This window comes from Primulina tabacum, chromosome 8 (assembly GCF_025594145.1).
Source record: "Primulina tabacum isolate GXHZ01 chromosome 8, ASM2559414v2, whole genome shotgun sequence".
Taxonomy (NCBI): domain Eukaryota; kingdom Viridiplantae; phylum Streptophyta; class Magnoliopsida; order Lamiales; family Gesneriaceae; genus Primulina; species Primulina tabacum.
In genome coordinates this window covers 9,022,534-9,040,210 of record NC_134557.1, presented here as the reverse complement: position 1 = coordinate 9,040,210, position 17,677 = coordinate 9,022,534, and the positions used below count along the sequence as shown (strand labels likewise).

Sequence of the window (17,677 nt, the reverse complement as noted above, 5' to 3'; positions counted from 1 at the left end):
TGTGGGTTCCTACCTTACTATTTGTTGTGTAGAGTGAGCTTTCTGCAATTCTGAGGTTTGGGGCCGAGGAACTTTTTAGGGAGGACAAAAATGACGAAGAAAGCAAGAAAAAACTTTTGAGTATGGATATTAATGAGATTCTTGAAAGAGCGGAGAAGGTTGAAGACAAAGCAACTGAAGAAGAAGGAGAAGGGCACGAGTTGTTGAGTGCTTTTAAGGCAAAGTTTATTTGAACTCTTCTTTTGAGCATTTGATTATCGTACGTGCCTTTTAAGTATTTTATGACATCCATTACTTTATATTAATGAAATCAGGCGAGCGTCTCAATATTCTTGATTTATCCGCCTTGCTTTACTTCAAATAATCGATTTCTTTTCTTCTTCTAATAATCAAAATTTGATTTTATCTTTGAATTTTGTTCTCATTTACTGTGTTCCGATTACCTTATGTAGGTAGCCAATTTCAGTAGTGCTGAAGATGATGGCACTTTTTGGAGCCGCATGATAAAACCTGAAGCTGTCTCGCAAGCCGAAGTATGCAAGTCACTCTAATGCATGCATGTTCATTATTTTAACTATTTTGCAATGATGAGTTATTTGGTGTTCTATTTATCTTCTAGGATGCTTTAGCTCCACGAGCAGCTCGAAATATTAAAAGCTATGCAGAGGCTATACCACCTGAAAGGATTAATAAACGGAACAAGGGTGTGGAGCCCCAGGATAGACTTTCAAAACGTCGGAGAGCTGATTCTGGTTATTCTCTTCCTGTGCTTGAGGGTGCCACTGCTCAAGTAAGGGGATGGTCTCATGGAAACTTGCCCAAGAGAGATGCAACCCGGTTTTTTCGAGCAGGTAAAGCTAACATCATTCAGTAGTCTAGACACGGTTTTATACATAAAGATAATTCTTATGTGGTTTAAAGAATAAATAAGAATGACAATTTCCTTTCCTATATTTTTCCAGTTACTCTTGTTCTTTTATGTATTTCCAACCAGTAAACCTTTATCCCCCCTCTTGTTTTCAGTAACTGGTTTCTTGTGCTATTAAAATAACATAAGTGAGAAATGACTCATCACCTCGTGGATTCAATCACCATTCCCTTGTCCTTGAGTAAGAATTGTCTTGACATTTGAATATTGACACTTTCTATGAATGAGGCGAGGAGAGACCAATTTTTCAATTTGGCATGATTAAACTTGTAACTATGTTAAAACCATTGGATATTCCAATTGCTAACTAGCTCTCCGTTTCATCCACTGCTTGGATTATGATTTTGTTGTGTGTGCATGTTCACTTGCATAGCAACTGTGAGGTTCAATTGATTCATTCTTCTCTTGAGGTATAATTTATACTCGGCCTGTTAATGTCATCGAGTGTTCTGTATAATTCAGGAGTTACGCATGGCAAGCTTGATAGAATCAGTTTTCCTGTAGTTTTAACTATTTTTTTTAAGAAAATATGATATATTAGACGATTTTAATTTAATATTTACTAAAGTGGACAAGAATTAATCAATTGCTATGCAAGTGAACATGCACAGAATTTTTGCATGGAGGTTTTAAAAATTGTCAATCCTGCCAATTCATTCCAATTCTTGTGAGGTTTTTCGATTGTGTCTGACCTGTTTATGCATGGAAAAGGATGCAGGATGAGTATGACTATGAGCGAAGCTAAGTGTCTTAAAAAAAATGGAAAGTGGGAGCAATATTGAGAAATGATCGTGTTAAACGGGTTGTGCAGTGATCAGTTGAATATTTGTTTTTGGAAGATCTGGGGCGTAGGTTCAGCTACACGAAGGGGATTCATTTGAGCCGTTTTACAAAAGCAGAAGCCATACATAGTTGTTCTCTAAGAAATTAGAAGAGAGGTGGTGGACAAAAGATCTATTGCTAGGGTATGGAAGTCAGGGTTTGTAGATTGGGTTACCTTACCGACAATCGGTTGTTAAGGAGATATTGGTTATGTGGGATCCAAGAGTGACTTCAGTGAAATACAGTTTGATTGGGGAATTTTCGGTATCTGTATGCATTGAGAAAGACAATAATAATGACTGGTGGTTATGGCGATGTACGGCCCATGAAAACCACGAGCGAGACATAATTTTTGGGATGATTTGGCAGGATTGAGAGTTTTGTGCGGAGAGAGTTGTTGTGTGATCCACCTTTATTGAATGCAAAATTCACTTGGTCATATTTGTGGGCCTTACCCATTTGTTGCAGATTACACAGATTCTTATTCATTGGACGATGAGTGGAAATATATCCATTTTATAGACAAATAGTTCTATCGCGAATTACTTGGGATCACTATTAAGTTATTCTGGGTACGGAAAAGTGTAAATGAGAACCGTTTTCTTTTAGATTTGAGAATGTGTGGCTCAAGCACGAGTTTCAAACCATCAATTTTGTCAGTGGTGGAATAATGCTGAATTTCAAGGATGGGAGGTGTACAAGTTTATGAGAAAACTCAAAGCTATTAAATGTGATCTTTGAAGATAGAATGTGGAGGTTTTCATGGTGGTGGAGGTGAGAGAGGCTGAAATGAGAGAAAAAATTAGAAGGTTGGATGAGCTGGAGAGTGAGGGGCGGGGATCTGAGAAGATAGCAACCGAAAGGAAGAAAGCAAAATGAGTGGTATAAGAAATGGTGTGTCGAAGGCATTAGACGAGCAATCAAAAAGCCAAGGTTAAATGGGTTAAGGAAGAGGATCACGATACAAAGTTCTTGAATCAACGGAAGAGTAAGGCTACCATCAATAAATTGGAAAGGGATGACGGGTCGGTTACCGTTGATGAGGATCAAATAGTATCCACTATCCATCATAGTTAAATTTTCCGAGGAGTTGTACAGTAAAAACAGAGACAAGGGGATGAGGTATTCAAGGAGTATAGTAGTGCCCCAATGATAGTGAGTTGAGTTTAGAGCTTGAGGAACCCTTCTCAGAGGATGAGGTCAAGAAGACAGTGTTAAAATGCAATGTTTGTAAGGCTCCGGGACCGGATGGATTAACCTTGACATTTTTTCAGGATTGTTGGGATATTGTTAAAGGAGATATAATGAAGGTCTTCAGTGAGTTTTTCGAAGGGGTATTATAAATGATATTATTAATGAGACATACATATGTTTGATCCTAAAGAAACAAGATTCGATCAAGGTTAAAGACTTTAGACCTATCATTTTTGCTACTAGTCTGTATAAGATAAGAGCTAAAGTATTATCTGCAAGGAGGAAGAAAGTTTCGTCATACACAATATCAGAATCTCTGAATGCATTCGTCGAGGGGAGACAAATACTTAACTATTGTATTATTGCAAATGAAATAGTGGAAGAAAGAAGGTGGAAACCCAAAAATAGACGGGGTTGGGTATTGAGAATATTTGTTTGAGGAATAAGACCATGTTGAGGAAATGGTGGTGGAGGTTTCACAGAAGATGGGACGTTGTGAAATAAGATTATAGTGAGTAAATACGAGTTACAAAATAATGGATGAGATATGGGTTTAGCAAGAAACATTACGTTCAGATGCCCATGGAAGCTTATTTCTAGATCTTACCCGACCTTTCATCAATTAGTGAGAACAGTGGTTAGAGGTGGTACCAAGGTCAGGTTTTGGGAGGATAGGTGGTGGGTGGGATTTTTCTTTTTGGGATCTTTATCCGTCTTTATTTCAGCTTTTTTCGTTTCATGATATGCCTATATCCTATTTTGCTTTATTTGATAATTCGTCCTCTTCCCCATCATGAGACTTGCATTTTCCAAAGGTTTTGAGGGATGAAGAGTTGTGTGAATTGAGTGCGTTATTAGGAGATTTAGATAGGATCGGGTTGATTGAAGGGGTAGATGATGTCCGAGTGTAGGGTGGGGATCCGTCAGGTCTCTTTTCAATCAAATATTTCTTCGAGTCTTCTTTTTCAAGCAATAGTTTTCCCGTTTTTCCATTTTACATGTTATTTGGAAAGCTCTAGTTCCTACAAAAATTCAAGTATTCTCGCAGACAACGGTTCTGGGTAAGTTGACTTCGGAGATGATGCACAAGAGATGGCCCATGTGTGCTCTGTGCCCCAATTGGTGTGTATTGTGTCGGGACATGGAGGCGCAAGATCTTATGCTGATCATTGTACATTCACGAGTGGGTTGTGGGTGAGAGCTTTAGAAGAACTGAGATTGGTTTGGGTGGTGCCGAAATCAACGCAAGATTATTCGATACAGATCTTGGATAGTTTCTTGATGAGAGAGGCGACATTTTTTTGAAAGTGGTGGTTCATGGCATATGGACATTTTTGCGTGGATAGAGAACTAGAAGAATTTTTGACAACGTTGAAGATGCTAGTCCACTTATTGTAATTAAAAGTTAAGTAAAATCACTAATCCTATCAACGGTAAATATAACTCCAGTCATATGCCATAAACTTAAATATTTTCTCAACACTCGTTAGTTAACTCTTCTATATTGTCGAAAATCCTTTCATTTCGCTCTATTCAGATTGACATACAAATATAATGAACTTCCACTTTTAAAAAAATTATCCTCTCCTGCCAGGATTGGGTCCAAGATATGTTGCAAAAAGGTCGTGTGAAGATCTTAGAACTACCCAAACTAGACCCAACTTCAAAGCTATGTACCAAAGACAGCTCGTGAAAGGACAATGTATAAGTATGTGATCCGGAGTCTCCACCTCTTTCCAACAAAGTACACACCAGTTCAGATAAAGAGGACATGTAGGCCATCTTTTTTGCAACATATCACAAGTTGGCAACTTACCCAGAACCGTTGTCTACAAGATACTTGAATCTTTGATGGGATCGGTACTTTCCAAATAACATGAAATAGAGGAAAGAGAGGAAAATCATTGATCAGAAAGAATGACAGAAAGATTTAACATAAAAATTCCTGAAGAATCCCCTTCCTAAACTCTGAAGTCTACACCCTCTTCATCCAATCTGACCTTCTCTAAAGGCCCTAGCAAAGAACTCAACTCATTCATTTCATCATCCCCGAGGTCCTTCCGAAAGTGCAAAACCCAAGATAAATAAGAAATAGAAGATTCCTCCAACTGAATAAAGTGGGATATAAGCTTGTCGTGAATCGAAGAATTTTGAAATAAAGAAAGATAAAGATCTTGAAAAGACAAATCTCCTCGCCATCTATATCCCAAAATCTGATTTTATTACTGTAACGTCCCGAAAATCTGAAGGTCCATGTGAACCACATGCATGCAAGTTATTAAATTGTTTTAAAGCATTAAATGCTTGTTCATTTTATTAAATTGTTTTTAATTATTTTTATGCATTTTATGCATAATTCATACATGATACGATTTAATTCATGAAATTTTTAAAGTTCACGCATTAGGGTTTTTAGATGCATTTCACGCTCGAACGAGGATCGGAGACCGGAGAATTTTCAGGAAAATTATTTTATTATACGATTTATTTTTATAAATTAACTTAAAGCATTTTTAAGTGTATTTTTCGAAAATGGGAATTTTTACCCGCAGGATTTTAATTTTTAACGGTACGCAAATTTTATCGAGTCGGGGGACTTTTTAATGGTTCGGCTAATATTTCCAAAATATTTTCATCACGAAATATTTTTCGGGAGTGCGTTTAGTTTTTTATGGGCTTACTTTTAATCTTATAGGACTTAATTATTTTTCTAAACTTTTAATTACATAATTAGGGCTCATTATCCATTAGTTTACCATATAATTAACCACCTAAACACACTTTAACCTAAACCTAATGTTTCCACCAGCCGACACCATCGTTTTCAGAACCCCTCCCCTCGGCTTCACCCCTAGCAGCTGAAAGGAGTGGATTTCTTCACCATTCTTGCAAAGAAAAGTTTCCCCGGTGTCCCCTTGGTCTCGTTTCGTTCATCAACAACCTAAGGCACGCATTGTATCACTTATTTACGCATCACACACGTTTTACATGCTGGTGGTTGTATTTATGCATGAAAAGTTTTGATCTATCCTAGTACATGAAGAACCTTTCAATTTTCCATGAAATTATTGCATTATTGTGATGGTTGTTCACGTTTCATATATTTCTGTGCAAGGGGCTGTGGGTTGCTGATGCTAGAGGGTTGAACCATGTCTCGGTTTAAGGAACTTGATGCTAGAGTCGAGTATGAGAGCAGGTAGCCGTCGGGTTCTAGGTGATTTCGTTTCGGCCGAGCTTCGGGCGTGCCAGCGATCGTGTGGATGGCTATGGGTTGTATGGAGCCGTGGTTTTGACTCTTGTGGCTCTAGAGGGATCTGAGGGTGGTCTACTTGAGCTTGGTTAATGGTTGGTTCCATCGGGTTGCTAGGATCGAAACTTGCGAGCCAAGGGAATAGGGTCTTCGGTTCCCATGGTGTAAGCGATCATTTCTACGTTGGGTTGCTCGGCAGCTTTATGTTTCGGCTAAGCTTGGTTTAGGAGGTCTCTTAGAGCCTTAAGAATGAGATTAAAATGCTGGACAGGTGGGGACATTGGAGGGGACCGAAAGGTTATGAGATTGGGGGCCGTGTTGCAAAGTGAATATAGGATAGGGGGCCGAAAGTTTTGGCTCTTGTGGGATTTTCAGCCGAAGATTTTTGGGGCGGTATTATAGTATTAGGGGCTTTTTAGTGTTTTTAAGATATGGGAAGAATTTGGGAAAAATTTGATTAAGTTTCGAGGCGATTCGGGTTAAAACCGGGACCCCGATCCAAGTTTTAAAATGAATCGGTTAGGTGTATTATGGGCTTGAGTTTACGTCTAGGGATGCTTTTAAAAATGCTCTGGGACATTTTAAGGAGTTTGATAAGCTTCGGGTAAATTTTAGAGGTCCAGGGGTTAAACGATAATTTTTGGGTTTCCAGGGGCAAAATGGTCATTTTGCACCCGGGGTGAGATTTTGGTCCTGGCAGCGCCCTGAGCACAAATTTATGATATTTTAAATGTTTATGCATCATGTTTAAAAGTTTTACGCAATTATGATAAATACGGTGCATGCTTGGTTTAAAAGAAAAATTACGTATATGCATGCTTTTATTAAGTGATGAATATGATGACACGTTTTGAAGGAAGTGATTTAGTTGTGACTAACACGATGACACGATGATATGATTGGAGATATCGTGAGGGAAAAGGCCCCAGAGGGAGCCCGTTTACGGGAGAAGACCCCAGAGGGAGCCCGACGATCGTATTTCCATTGACATGATATGATGACATGATAGGCTCGGGCTCAGTTGACGGGTGAGAGTGTCGCTGATGTCCCCCGCCGCCGGGTACCGCGGTTACACGTGGATGGATCCATCGACTGACATGATGACATGATGATACGAAAGTCACAGCTAATGAACGGAATTCAAATTAAGATTTTAACACGTATATGCTGATACGATGATACATGCTATTACCATGTTTTGACAGGTCACGGTTACGCATACGATATGATAACATGATGAGACATGTTTTGACACGTTACGATTTTACACGACATGCTTATGTTCATGTTTTTAAGCTCATGAAATGTATTTTGATTATGCTATTTTTCACTGCTGTGTGCTACGTATATGTACTTGTTATTACTGGTACAGGTGTGTTGAGTCTTTAGACTCACTAGACGTGTGTGATGCAGGTGAGCATTTTGATAAGGGGATCGGAGGTGCCGAAGACTGAGTTGGCAGGCGGGATGCGCGGTGACACGACCCGAGGACCATTATTTTTCCGCATATTGATTCACGTCTTTTGAGAGGATTTGCACATTTTTATATGTTGATGATATTACGATTTTTACACGTTTACGCTTTCGTTGATTTTGGATGACGTTAGTTATTTTTAAATACGTTATTCTTGTTGGCAAATATTTAAGATCATTTTTAAATGTTATATTTTTTTGTACAGCGCATGCATGCGAAATGTTTAATGGTTATTTTCAAAATGAGAGCTTAGTAAAAAAAAAAAAAAAATCCGCGCTTTTAAAACGGTAGACGTTTCAATTACCATTTTTAGCCACTGCCCCCACAACGGGTGAGAAACCGGATAAATCATAGAAATAAACTTCCACGGGCTTTTAAACGTACATTCCTTGCTAAATCCGCATTCCAACAATCCATATTTGCTTACAATAATCTTATTCCATAACTGCTCCTCGACAGAACATCACCACCAATTCCCCAAGAGGGTCTTATTGCTCAAACAAATATTCCCAATACCCAAACCCATCTTTTTTTTTTCTTCTGTTTACAGACATGCACTCACTGCAACCAAATGAACATGCAAATCTCCATCAGCTCCGTCCTATAAAAAATCCCTCATAATCTTATCCATAGCCTCCGTTACACCTCTTGGTACCCTAAAAATAGAAATGGAGTACATTGGAAGAGTATTCGTCACTGCTGAAATCAGAGTTAATCTACCCTCTAGACAAAAAAGCTTTCTTCCAACTCGATAATTTTTTCGACATCTTAGACCAGACAGGTTCCTAGAATGAAGTTTTCAAAGAATTTCCACTTGGTGGAACCCCTAAATATCTATAGGCCAAATCTCCCTCCCACATTCTCTCTCTCTAGCTAATCCTTCCACTTCTACTTCTTCACAACTGATGCCCAACAATGCGTTCTATTCCATATTGATCTTTAATCCCGACATTCAACAAAATGAATTTAGTATCTCCACCAAAAACGTAGATGACTCTCATTCTGAACAAAAAACAGCATATCATACACAGATTGAACGTGTGGGTGTTGGCAAATCATATATCCAATTTATTGTCAGGGAAGAAAGAAATGTCGGTACATAATCGTATAGATCAAGGGCGAGCTACTCATGCATTTCAGAAAGCTAATCAAGCACCAAGGAAGCCGACAACGCATGATATTGCCCAGTGGATATGATCTGTCGGGGTGGAAGTGTTTGGAAAATCATATATCCAATTTTTTCCGAGGGCGGAAAGAAATGTCAGTACATCACCGTATAGATCGAGGGTGAGTTACTCATGCATTTCAGAAAGCTAATCAGGCACAAAGGAAGCCGATGTTCATGAATAGTGAAGCTAAGGTTCATAGTTGTCATAGGCGAGGACCTTACACCTAGGGTCATCCTAGGCGTAGCTATTCACAAAGGTGAGCCCAGACGAGCCTTGGAAGTTCACTCAGGCGCGCTTTATTGATTTTTTTTAATCACTTGTTTAAACCAAAAAATCCAAACCCAACGCTAGAATCAGAAGAAGAGAGCGCTGAACAGAAGAACGAGGTGAAGACATCTACATCTAAAACAACCAGAAAAAGACCGATTTAACATCTTTTGGATGAAGAGGAAGAAGAAATTGTTGTCGATCAAGAAAATTATGCGGACCAAGAAGAATACAAGTCCGTAAGTAATATGGACGGATAATTCGATGGTAGAATAAGAATTTGATTTTAATAATTGAAGAATTTTAATCATGTCACTGATTACTATGAACTTATTAATTATTTTTTGTTTTGAGTGACATTGTAACTTAATTATTTCATATTTTAATATATTTTTTAAAAAGATAAAAAATGTGCGCCTTTCTTCGGTGAGGCGCAAGGCGGGCTCCATGACGCTTGTGCGCCTTGCACCGTTGACAACTATGCTAATGTGAAACAATAGTAATTGCAAGAGCATGAACTGGAGTTAATCACTAATTATTACCAAATAGTAGCTGAATATTACGTGGGAGTTGGTTCTGGTTGTTTTTGGCAAGACAGTGATCGGTGGATTGAAAATTTTCCACTCCAAGCTAACAAGGCTGTGTGGTGGCTTAACAATGAAGAAGATTCTACTTTTTATTTGAAGTTGTGGAGATGTTTCCTTGGAAGGAGAGTCACTTTGTCTTTTGAAAGATGGAATCAGGAGATTAACAGGAAATAGATAGTGTGAATGTTGTAATAGTGGGTCAGGATTTTTTTTCTCTGTTGGAACTTGTGGTCGACAGATATGTTTACAGGTATTGGGGATCAATGTGGAGGTTTGTTGGAAATTAGCAATGACACTGCCTTGCTTAAGGATCTCTCAGCAGCTTAGATCAGAGTGGGAGGGCCTGAAGGTGGTTTCATTAATAATGTGATGCAAGTCTCATCGTAGGTTTGTCTTTTAGATATCCGATTAGTGGTGGAATCAGGTTGATATTGCAGCTTACGAGATCTATGAATGCCAATCTTATTCCTAGGTGATGGTTAATGGTGCGAGGGTGATGGTTGTGTGGGGGAATTCGATCGATTTTCGTAAAGATAATGATGGGGTAAAATGTTTTAACTGTGCAGATAAAGTAGATGTGGACATTGTCGCTGAACAGGAGCCGAGGACAGAGGAAATAGTTACTGGGACAGCAAGTGTGTATGGGGTCCTTGAAATGGATGGTAAGTCTTCTTCAACATATCGTACGGAGGCAGGGGTTTTTGGCCATATTCGTAATATTGACGGTACGGATGTGTTTGTGAATGATCAACAACTTCGAAAATGCTATAAAGAGCTATAAAGAAAATGAGGCAAGTGCAGTAAGTAATTTCTTTGGGTCGGCACCGTTATTAGGAGGCAGACATATTGAGGTTCTAAAGAGGATTTTCCCTGTAGGCATTGATGACTTTAAAAGAGGTTCTATTCCGATTATGAACAAGCCAGACATTGGGATCGAAGACGGGACTAGCTTAGGGGAGGGGAATAGGGGGTCTGTGCATATTTTCGGTAATGTTTACTGTCAATGTTCTAAAATTCGCTAGCTCTAGTTGGGCACAGACCAGCGCCTAGGCCGCCTAGGCAGGGACTCGGCACCGCTAATTGGCTTCTATGGTATCAAAATAATAAATCACATACTAGAACTCAACACAATAATATCAAATTAAAAATGCGTTCAAAATATTCCCTACATAATCTATTGTGTCATTTCAATAAAATAAGAAAGAATTCAGATTTCTTCCAAACTTCACATTTAAATGTAGGAAGTCTTAATTTAATGATTACACTGCTAATTGAATGTAACAAATTTATTCCACTTCTTCTCCGAAATTTTTAACAACTTGTCTTCATCGGACGTAAAATCAATATCATCATTCGATCATCTCTTTTTCTTCGGATTCAAAATTATCCTCGTGAAGTTCTCTAATTCTAGAGCTTCTTTGGGGTTGTAGATTTTCATCTGCCCCAGTTGCTTCATCAACTTTTTGCCAAGTGAGCCCTGAACCTGGTTCAACTTCATTTTCTTCCCCACCATCCACAATCCAACCTTGTGCATTTGAAGTATCTTTTTCAGTAAAGACTTCGACATTCTTTTCTCTCTCTTTTTTTCTTGTTAAACAATCTAGCATTAAATTGGACAAATACTAGTTCAAATTCATCGGCATGCAAAACTTCCATAAAGAGCAAAACTTCAATGCATTCAAAAATCCCTGCCTGCGACCTCTTCATAAAGAATACTAGAACTATCTTTGTAGTATAAGTAGAGATTCAACAAAACGAGAGATGTAAATATTTCCCATCAGGCCTTCTCGAATCCTTTGGTGCTGCATTAGATTTAGGACAGCCTATTTTCAACCTTTAATTTTTTAATTGGGCTTTAATAGGCTTTAAAATATTAAAACCCCAAACAATTTTTTCAAAACAAATCAGGCCTATGTAAGGGTATCTAGGCCCGCCCAGGAGCGCCTAGGCTGGCCGCCTAGCACCTTATTGGTGCGATAGGTCACCGGCCGCCTAGGCCGCAATTTAGAACACTGTTTGCTATGTAAGGAAATATGATACAAAAGTTGACGATACCACATTCTTTGATGCTGATTTCTCAAGGGGACGTCCCATGAGGCAGGGGGATCTATCGTTGGGTGGTGAAGGTCTGAGGGAGTTGGTAGACAAAATGCTTAATAACTCGAATGGAGGTAGTTCTTAAGAATGCTTTGAGTCTTTCGTGTCCGATAGTCCTATATCATTTAGGTCAGATATTTCAGTACCAGATGAGGTGGGCATGGAGGATATTAGGGGTCTATTTGCATCTTCTCCGGATTCTATGCAAATGCGCAGGCTGAGTCACGAGGAATATTGGAAAACTAAAGTGGGAGAGGCTCTTTCTTTTTCTCTGTCGCCACGTTTGAAAAATCCTTCCATCTTAATTCTCTACTTCCTTTGTATTTCTCTGCTTTGGGGTTGTCTAAAGGTGTACTAGGTGCAGGGGAGTAGCCACTGATGGTTGTAAAGCCGGGTAAGTTGGTGGATAGTTTTAGTGTGGGTGAGCAGGGGAGAATATTTCAAGGGGAAGTGCAGGATTCGACAGTGCAAGCGGCAGGCTTGGTTGGCAATGTTGAGTGTCTTTTGAAGATGGGGGTTGAGAAGGTGTTTTTAGTGAACAAAAGGGGGAAAATGTCGAGAAATAACAACTACATAGAAAAAAAATTCTGAACGTCGGGATAAAATATGATAAAGGATCGACTCATAGGGACTTCGCAGTGGTTAAATGAAGATTTGTTCCAGGAATATTAGAGGAGGTGGGTTGGGTAGGCGAAGGGGATTAATTTTAGCAATTATGCGAAAGGAGAGGCTGGACGTAGTCATTTTAAAAGAAATTAAAAGAGAGTCGGTGGATAGGAATTTTGTTACTAGCTTGTGGAAGACGAGGTTTATTGAATGGTTATTATTATCAGCTATAGGTAGATCAGGAGGCATCTTGGTGATATGGGACCCGAAATTGGTTTTTGGTAAGGATAATATGATTGGGGAGTTCTTGGTTTCCATAGAAATTGAAAAGGGCGGTGATACTCGATGGTGGTTTTCAACAATTTATGGACCGTGTAATCCTAGAGATAGACAACCAATTTGGGATGAATGGCATGGCTGCGAGTAATTTATGGTGAGAAATGGTGTTTGGGAGGAAACTTTAATGTTATTTGATCACAGAGTGAAAAGATGAATAACATATACATAACTACAAGGATGAAATGTTTTGATAGATTGCGTAGAAAAGATTAATGTTTATAGGAAAGATTGCAAGTGTATATTTTTGTAAATATCTATTGAGTTAGAATTGGAAGATTTGATATGATACAATAATAATTTTTTTTCCTTAATTTATGGGATTGCATTTTAATGTAATATATAAATGATGTAACGTCGTATTCATCAATAATATGTAGAATTCATTTTCTTCCTCTGCGTTTTTATGGTATCAGAGCCCAAGGCTTTTTCATGTCAATTTTTTCACTTCTGGTACAACCTGTCGACGGATTCAACGAAGTCCGATTCCTCTGATTCGTCAAAAGCGGCTGTCAGCAATAACACTCCAGCTCCGATCACACCTCTATCCAGGAGCGATCTTTCATCTCTTCATACTACGGCAGACAAGCTCGACAGGAAAAACTACTTACAACGGGAACAATCTTACAGATTGTTGTCTGTGGACGTGGAAAATTGGGTTACCTCACCGGAGACCTTCCTTCTCCCAAGCAATCTGACCCATCGTATAAAATGTGGGTGGCTGAAAATTCTATTGTGCTAGCGTGGCTGATCAACTCCATGGAACCACAGATAAGCCGTCATTATCTATGGTTCCAGACAACAAAATATGTTTTGATGCAGCCCATCGCATGTACTCAGGATCTCTGAAATGCGTTTCAAATATTTGAAATTCGGTCCAAACTCAAAGAAATGAAGCAAGGGTCAAAATCTTTAACCCAATATTTCACTGAAATTCAAGATCTGTGGCAGGCGTTGGGCCTTTTTCTTGATGATCAATCCACCTGTGTCACGTGCAGCACCAAATCCAGAAATAATCTCGAAAAAGAAAGGGTGTTAGATTTTCTGGCTGGCCTTAGAACCCGGACGATGTTTGTGGCAGGATTGTTGACCGTGATCCTTTCCCCTCTCCGAAGATGGATTTGCAGAAGTTTGACGTGAGGAAGTTCGCCGCAAGGTGATGCTTACTGATGATATCTATCCACCTCCGTCAGCTCCTGAAGCATCGGCCTTAGTTGTCCAACAAACAGCCTGCACAAGGACCCTGATCAAGCAGACGTCCTTGGTGCGAACACTGTAACAAACCAGGCATACAAAAGACAAATGCTGGGACATATACGATAAACCAGCTAATTGGCAACCAGGGAAAAAATCTGATGGCCGAGGATTTCACACTCAATCCAGCCAAGAGAATAGTAGTTCAGCGGGTGTCTCTGTCCCATTTAGCAAAGAGCAGATTGCTTAGATCAAGGAATACTGCCGGCTCATCACTCAGGGGTCGATAAATCCTCCATCCATCTCCACCATCAGGTCATGCTCAGTTACTCAATCTGGTAAAATTCCTTCGTCTTCATTTACTCCTATTACAGACCCTTGGATCATTGATTCGGGGGACCTCAGATCATATGACAGGTGATCCACATTTATTTTGTTCATATTTTCCTTGTTCTCGTCGAACCACTGTGAAAATTGCTTATGGGTCTTTAACTCTTGTTGCTGCCATTGGCAATATATATCCAATTATCTCCACATATTCCTTTCAAATCTGTTTTTGATGTCCCTACTTCGAAATGCACTTTGATCTCTCTTAGCAAAATCACACATGGTAATCATTGTGTTGCTAAATTTCTACCATGTCGTGTCAATTTCAGGACTACCTTCGGGGATGATGATTGGCAATGCTAGGATTCATGATGGACTCTACTACTTGGTGGATGCTTCATTAGGCAATCCACGGTCCTTGATGTCCCTTGTTATTTCACCAATTTCAATTCTAGTGATAGGTAAATGATGTCATGGCATCACAAACTTGGCCATCCTAGCCATCCTAGTTTTTTGTATTTAAAGCGTCTATTTCTGTCTTTGTTTAGTAATAAAACTCCTAATTCATTCCAATGTGAAGTGTGTCAGTTAGCTAAGCATACTCGTTCTTATTTTTCTCTTACCCCATATACTTCTTATGCTCCATTTACTTTAATTCACAGACATGTGGGGTTCCATGAAAAAAATGCTTTTTCACTTTCATTGATGATCATACACAGGTTACATGGGTTTATATTCTTCGTAACAAATCTGAAACTAGCCAAACATTTAAAGCCTTTCACTAGATGATACAAACCCAATTCCAAAATACATCCGCATTCTTCGCACGGGTAATGGAAAAGAATATTTTAGCTCCACCTTAGGAAACTATTGTTGGAACTCGGAATTATACACCAAAGTTCATGTGTGGTACTCCCCAACAAAATGGACTTTCTGAAAGGTAGAGCCGTCACCTCTTGTAAGTAGCTCGTTCCCTCATGTTTACCATGAACGTCCCAAAATATTTGTGGGGGATGCCATTCTTACAGCTGCCTACCCCATAAATCACCACCAAGTGGCTCGTTCTTTTTTCAAACATCTCTGTCTCTCCTCCAACTCCAAAATAAATATCCACATCTTTCTTGATCGGCCGATCTCATAACCTATCTTTAAAAACATTTGGCTGCACAACGTTTGTCCATGTTCACGCCCATCATCGCAGTGACCTCGATCCTCGAGCTTAAAAACCGTCTTCCTTGGGTACTTTCCAACTCAGAAAGCTTATCGTTATTGTCCTTGCACTAAAAAACATGTCTAAGAGATGTAACCTTTTTCGAAGATGCTCCCTATTTTACCTCAACTTCACTTCATGGGGGAATAATACCATTCATGATGAAGCTCGTTGTTCTTTGGACACTCTTCCCCTACCTGATACTGCTGTCGATACCATAGTTATTCCCGCAGTAATTTCTTCGTGTGATCACCCTCAAATCCACGATACTTCCACTTTAAACAATGATTCCACTCCAAATCACAAAGGAGAATCGGAAACAAGTGGAGTTTCAAGGAGTCAGCCAGAAATTGAAGTCTGCTCAAGAAGAGTTGTGAATCCTAGTTACAACCATGAAAAGGAAATGGTGGTAGGTTTTCAGCCTTTAGACCAACCAGGTATTGTTCTTGAGATACTTGAAGCAAACTCCTGGGAGAGGATTATTCTTTGGAAAGACTAATGATCGAAATGTGAAGGTTTTTACCGATGCGGATTGGCTGGCTCCATCAATTATCAAAAGTCAACCTCTGGGTATTGTACGATGATATGAGGAATTTAGTAGCATGGCAAAGCAAAAAACAATCGGTTGTCGCAAGAAGCAGTGCTGAAGCAGAATATGGGGCTATGGCTAATGGGGTATGCAAACTAATCTTTATAAAAAAGGTGATGGAAGAGAATATTCAGTTTGAAGGTCCTATGAAACTGTATTGTGATAATAAGTCAACAATCACCATAGCTCTCAATCCTATTTACCATGACCGAACCAAACATGTGGAAGTAGATCGACACTTCATTAGTGGACAAAGGCGTCCTTTGTATTGAATATGTGCCTACATTCCACCAACTTGCAGATCTTCTTACAAATGAATTAACTGGACAAACTCGTGAGTTTCTTATTGGCGTCCTTTGTATAAATGTTTATAGAAAATATTTTAATTGTCTATATTTTTGTTAATAACGATTGAGTTAGAATTAGAAAATTTGATTGGATATTTTATACTTTTAGATTGATACGATAATATTTTCTTGTTTCCTTAATTTATGGGATTTTTCTTTGTGTAATCTATAAATGATGTAACATTGTATTCATCAATAATATGTAGAGTTCGTTATCTTCCGCTCGGTTTTACATTGGTTGGGGAATTGGAGTTGCAAGATCCACCTCTTTTGAATGCTAAGCATACTTGGTCTAGTTTTAGGGATTCACTTATTTGTTGTAAGTTAGACAGATACATGTTTTTAGGGGCTTGGGTGGATATTTTTCCGATCTACAGACAAACAGGCTTATCCAGAATTACCCATATCATTTTCCAATGATTATATAGACACATCAAAAGCAAAGTGGGGTCCATCGCCATTTAGATTTGAGAAGGTGTGGTTGACTCATCAAAATTTAAATCATCAATATCATCTTGGTTGAGCAACATGAATCTCAAGGGTTCGGAGGAGTACAAATTTATGAGGAAACTTAAATGTATAAAATTTGATGTCATAATATTGTATAAAAAGATTTTTGGAGATGTGGATGTGAGATATGCCGAGTTAGAAAATAAAATTCGACAATTCGATGAGTAAGAGAATGGGGGCCAGTGGACAGATGTATTAGCAAAGAAAAGAAGAGAAGCCAAATGTGAATTGAAAGCATTGTTTTAAAGGAATCAAAGATAGATAACCAAAAAGCGAAAGTGAAGTGATCGAGGGAAGGGGATTATAACACAAAATTTTTCCATTCATTATTAAATCAGCGTAGGAGCAGGTCATCTATCACTAAGTTGGAGTTGGCTGATGAGTCGGTAATTTCAGATGATGTACAGATTGATTCTAAAACAATAAAGTTCTTCAGTAACTTATAAATCCGATGCGTGGGATTGGGGCATAGGAGTGGATTGGAGTCCTATAGATGGTGAGTCTGGATTATAATTGGAGAGACCTTTAGATCAAAAAGCAGTGTTTGAGAGTGATGGATCGAATACTCCGGACCCATATGGTTTTACAATGACATTTTATGAGGAATTTTGGGATAGTATCAAAGGAGATTTGCTGAAGGTGTTTAATGAATTTTTTGATGGGGTATTGTAAATTGTATCACCAATGAGATATACATTTGTTTGATCCCGAAGAAACAAGATGTTAAGGTAAAAGAGACTAGGTTTATTAGTTTGATAACCAGTTTGTAT

General features: G+C 38.8%; 1 protein-coding gene across 1 annotated transcript in view; it reads left to right on the top strand.

Annotated features, from left to right (window-relative positions):
* The window catches only part of LOC142553628 (protein CHROMATIN REMODELING 5-like), a 33,606-nt gene that overhangs the window by 12,441 nt on the left and 3,488 nt on the right, over window positions 1–17,677 (top strand). Inside the window, exons 22-24 of the mRNA XM_075664016.1 lie at window positions 33–218; window positions 453–533; window positions 620–849. Of these exons, the coding sequence (XP_075520131.1) occupies window positions 33–218; window positions 453–533; window positions 620–849 (497 nt within the window). The remainder of the gene's footprint in view (window positions 1–32; window positions 219–452; window positions 534–619; window positions 850–17,677) is intronic.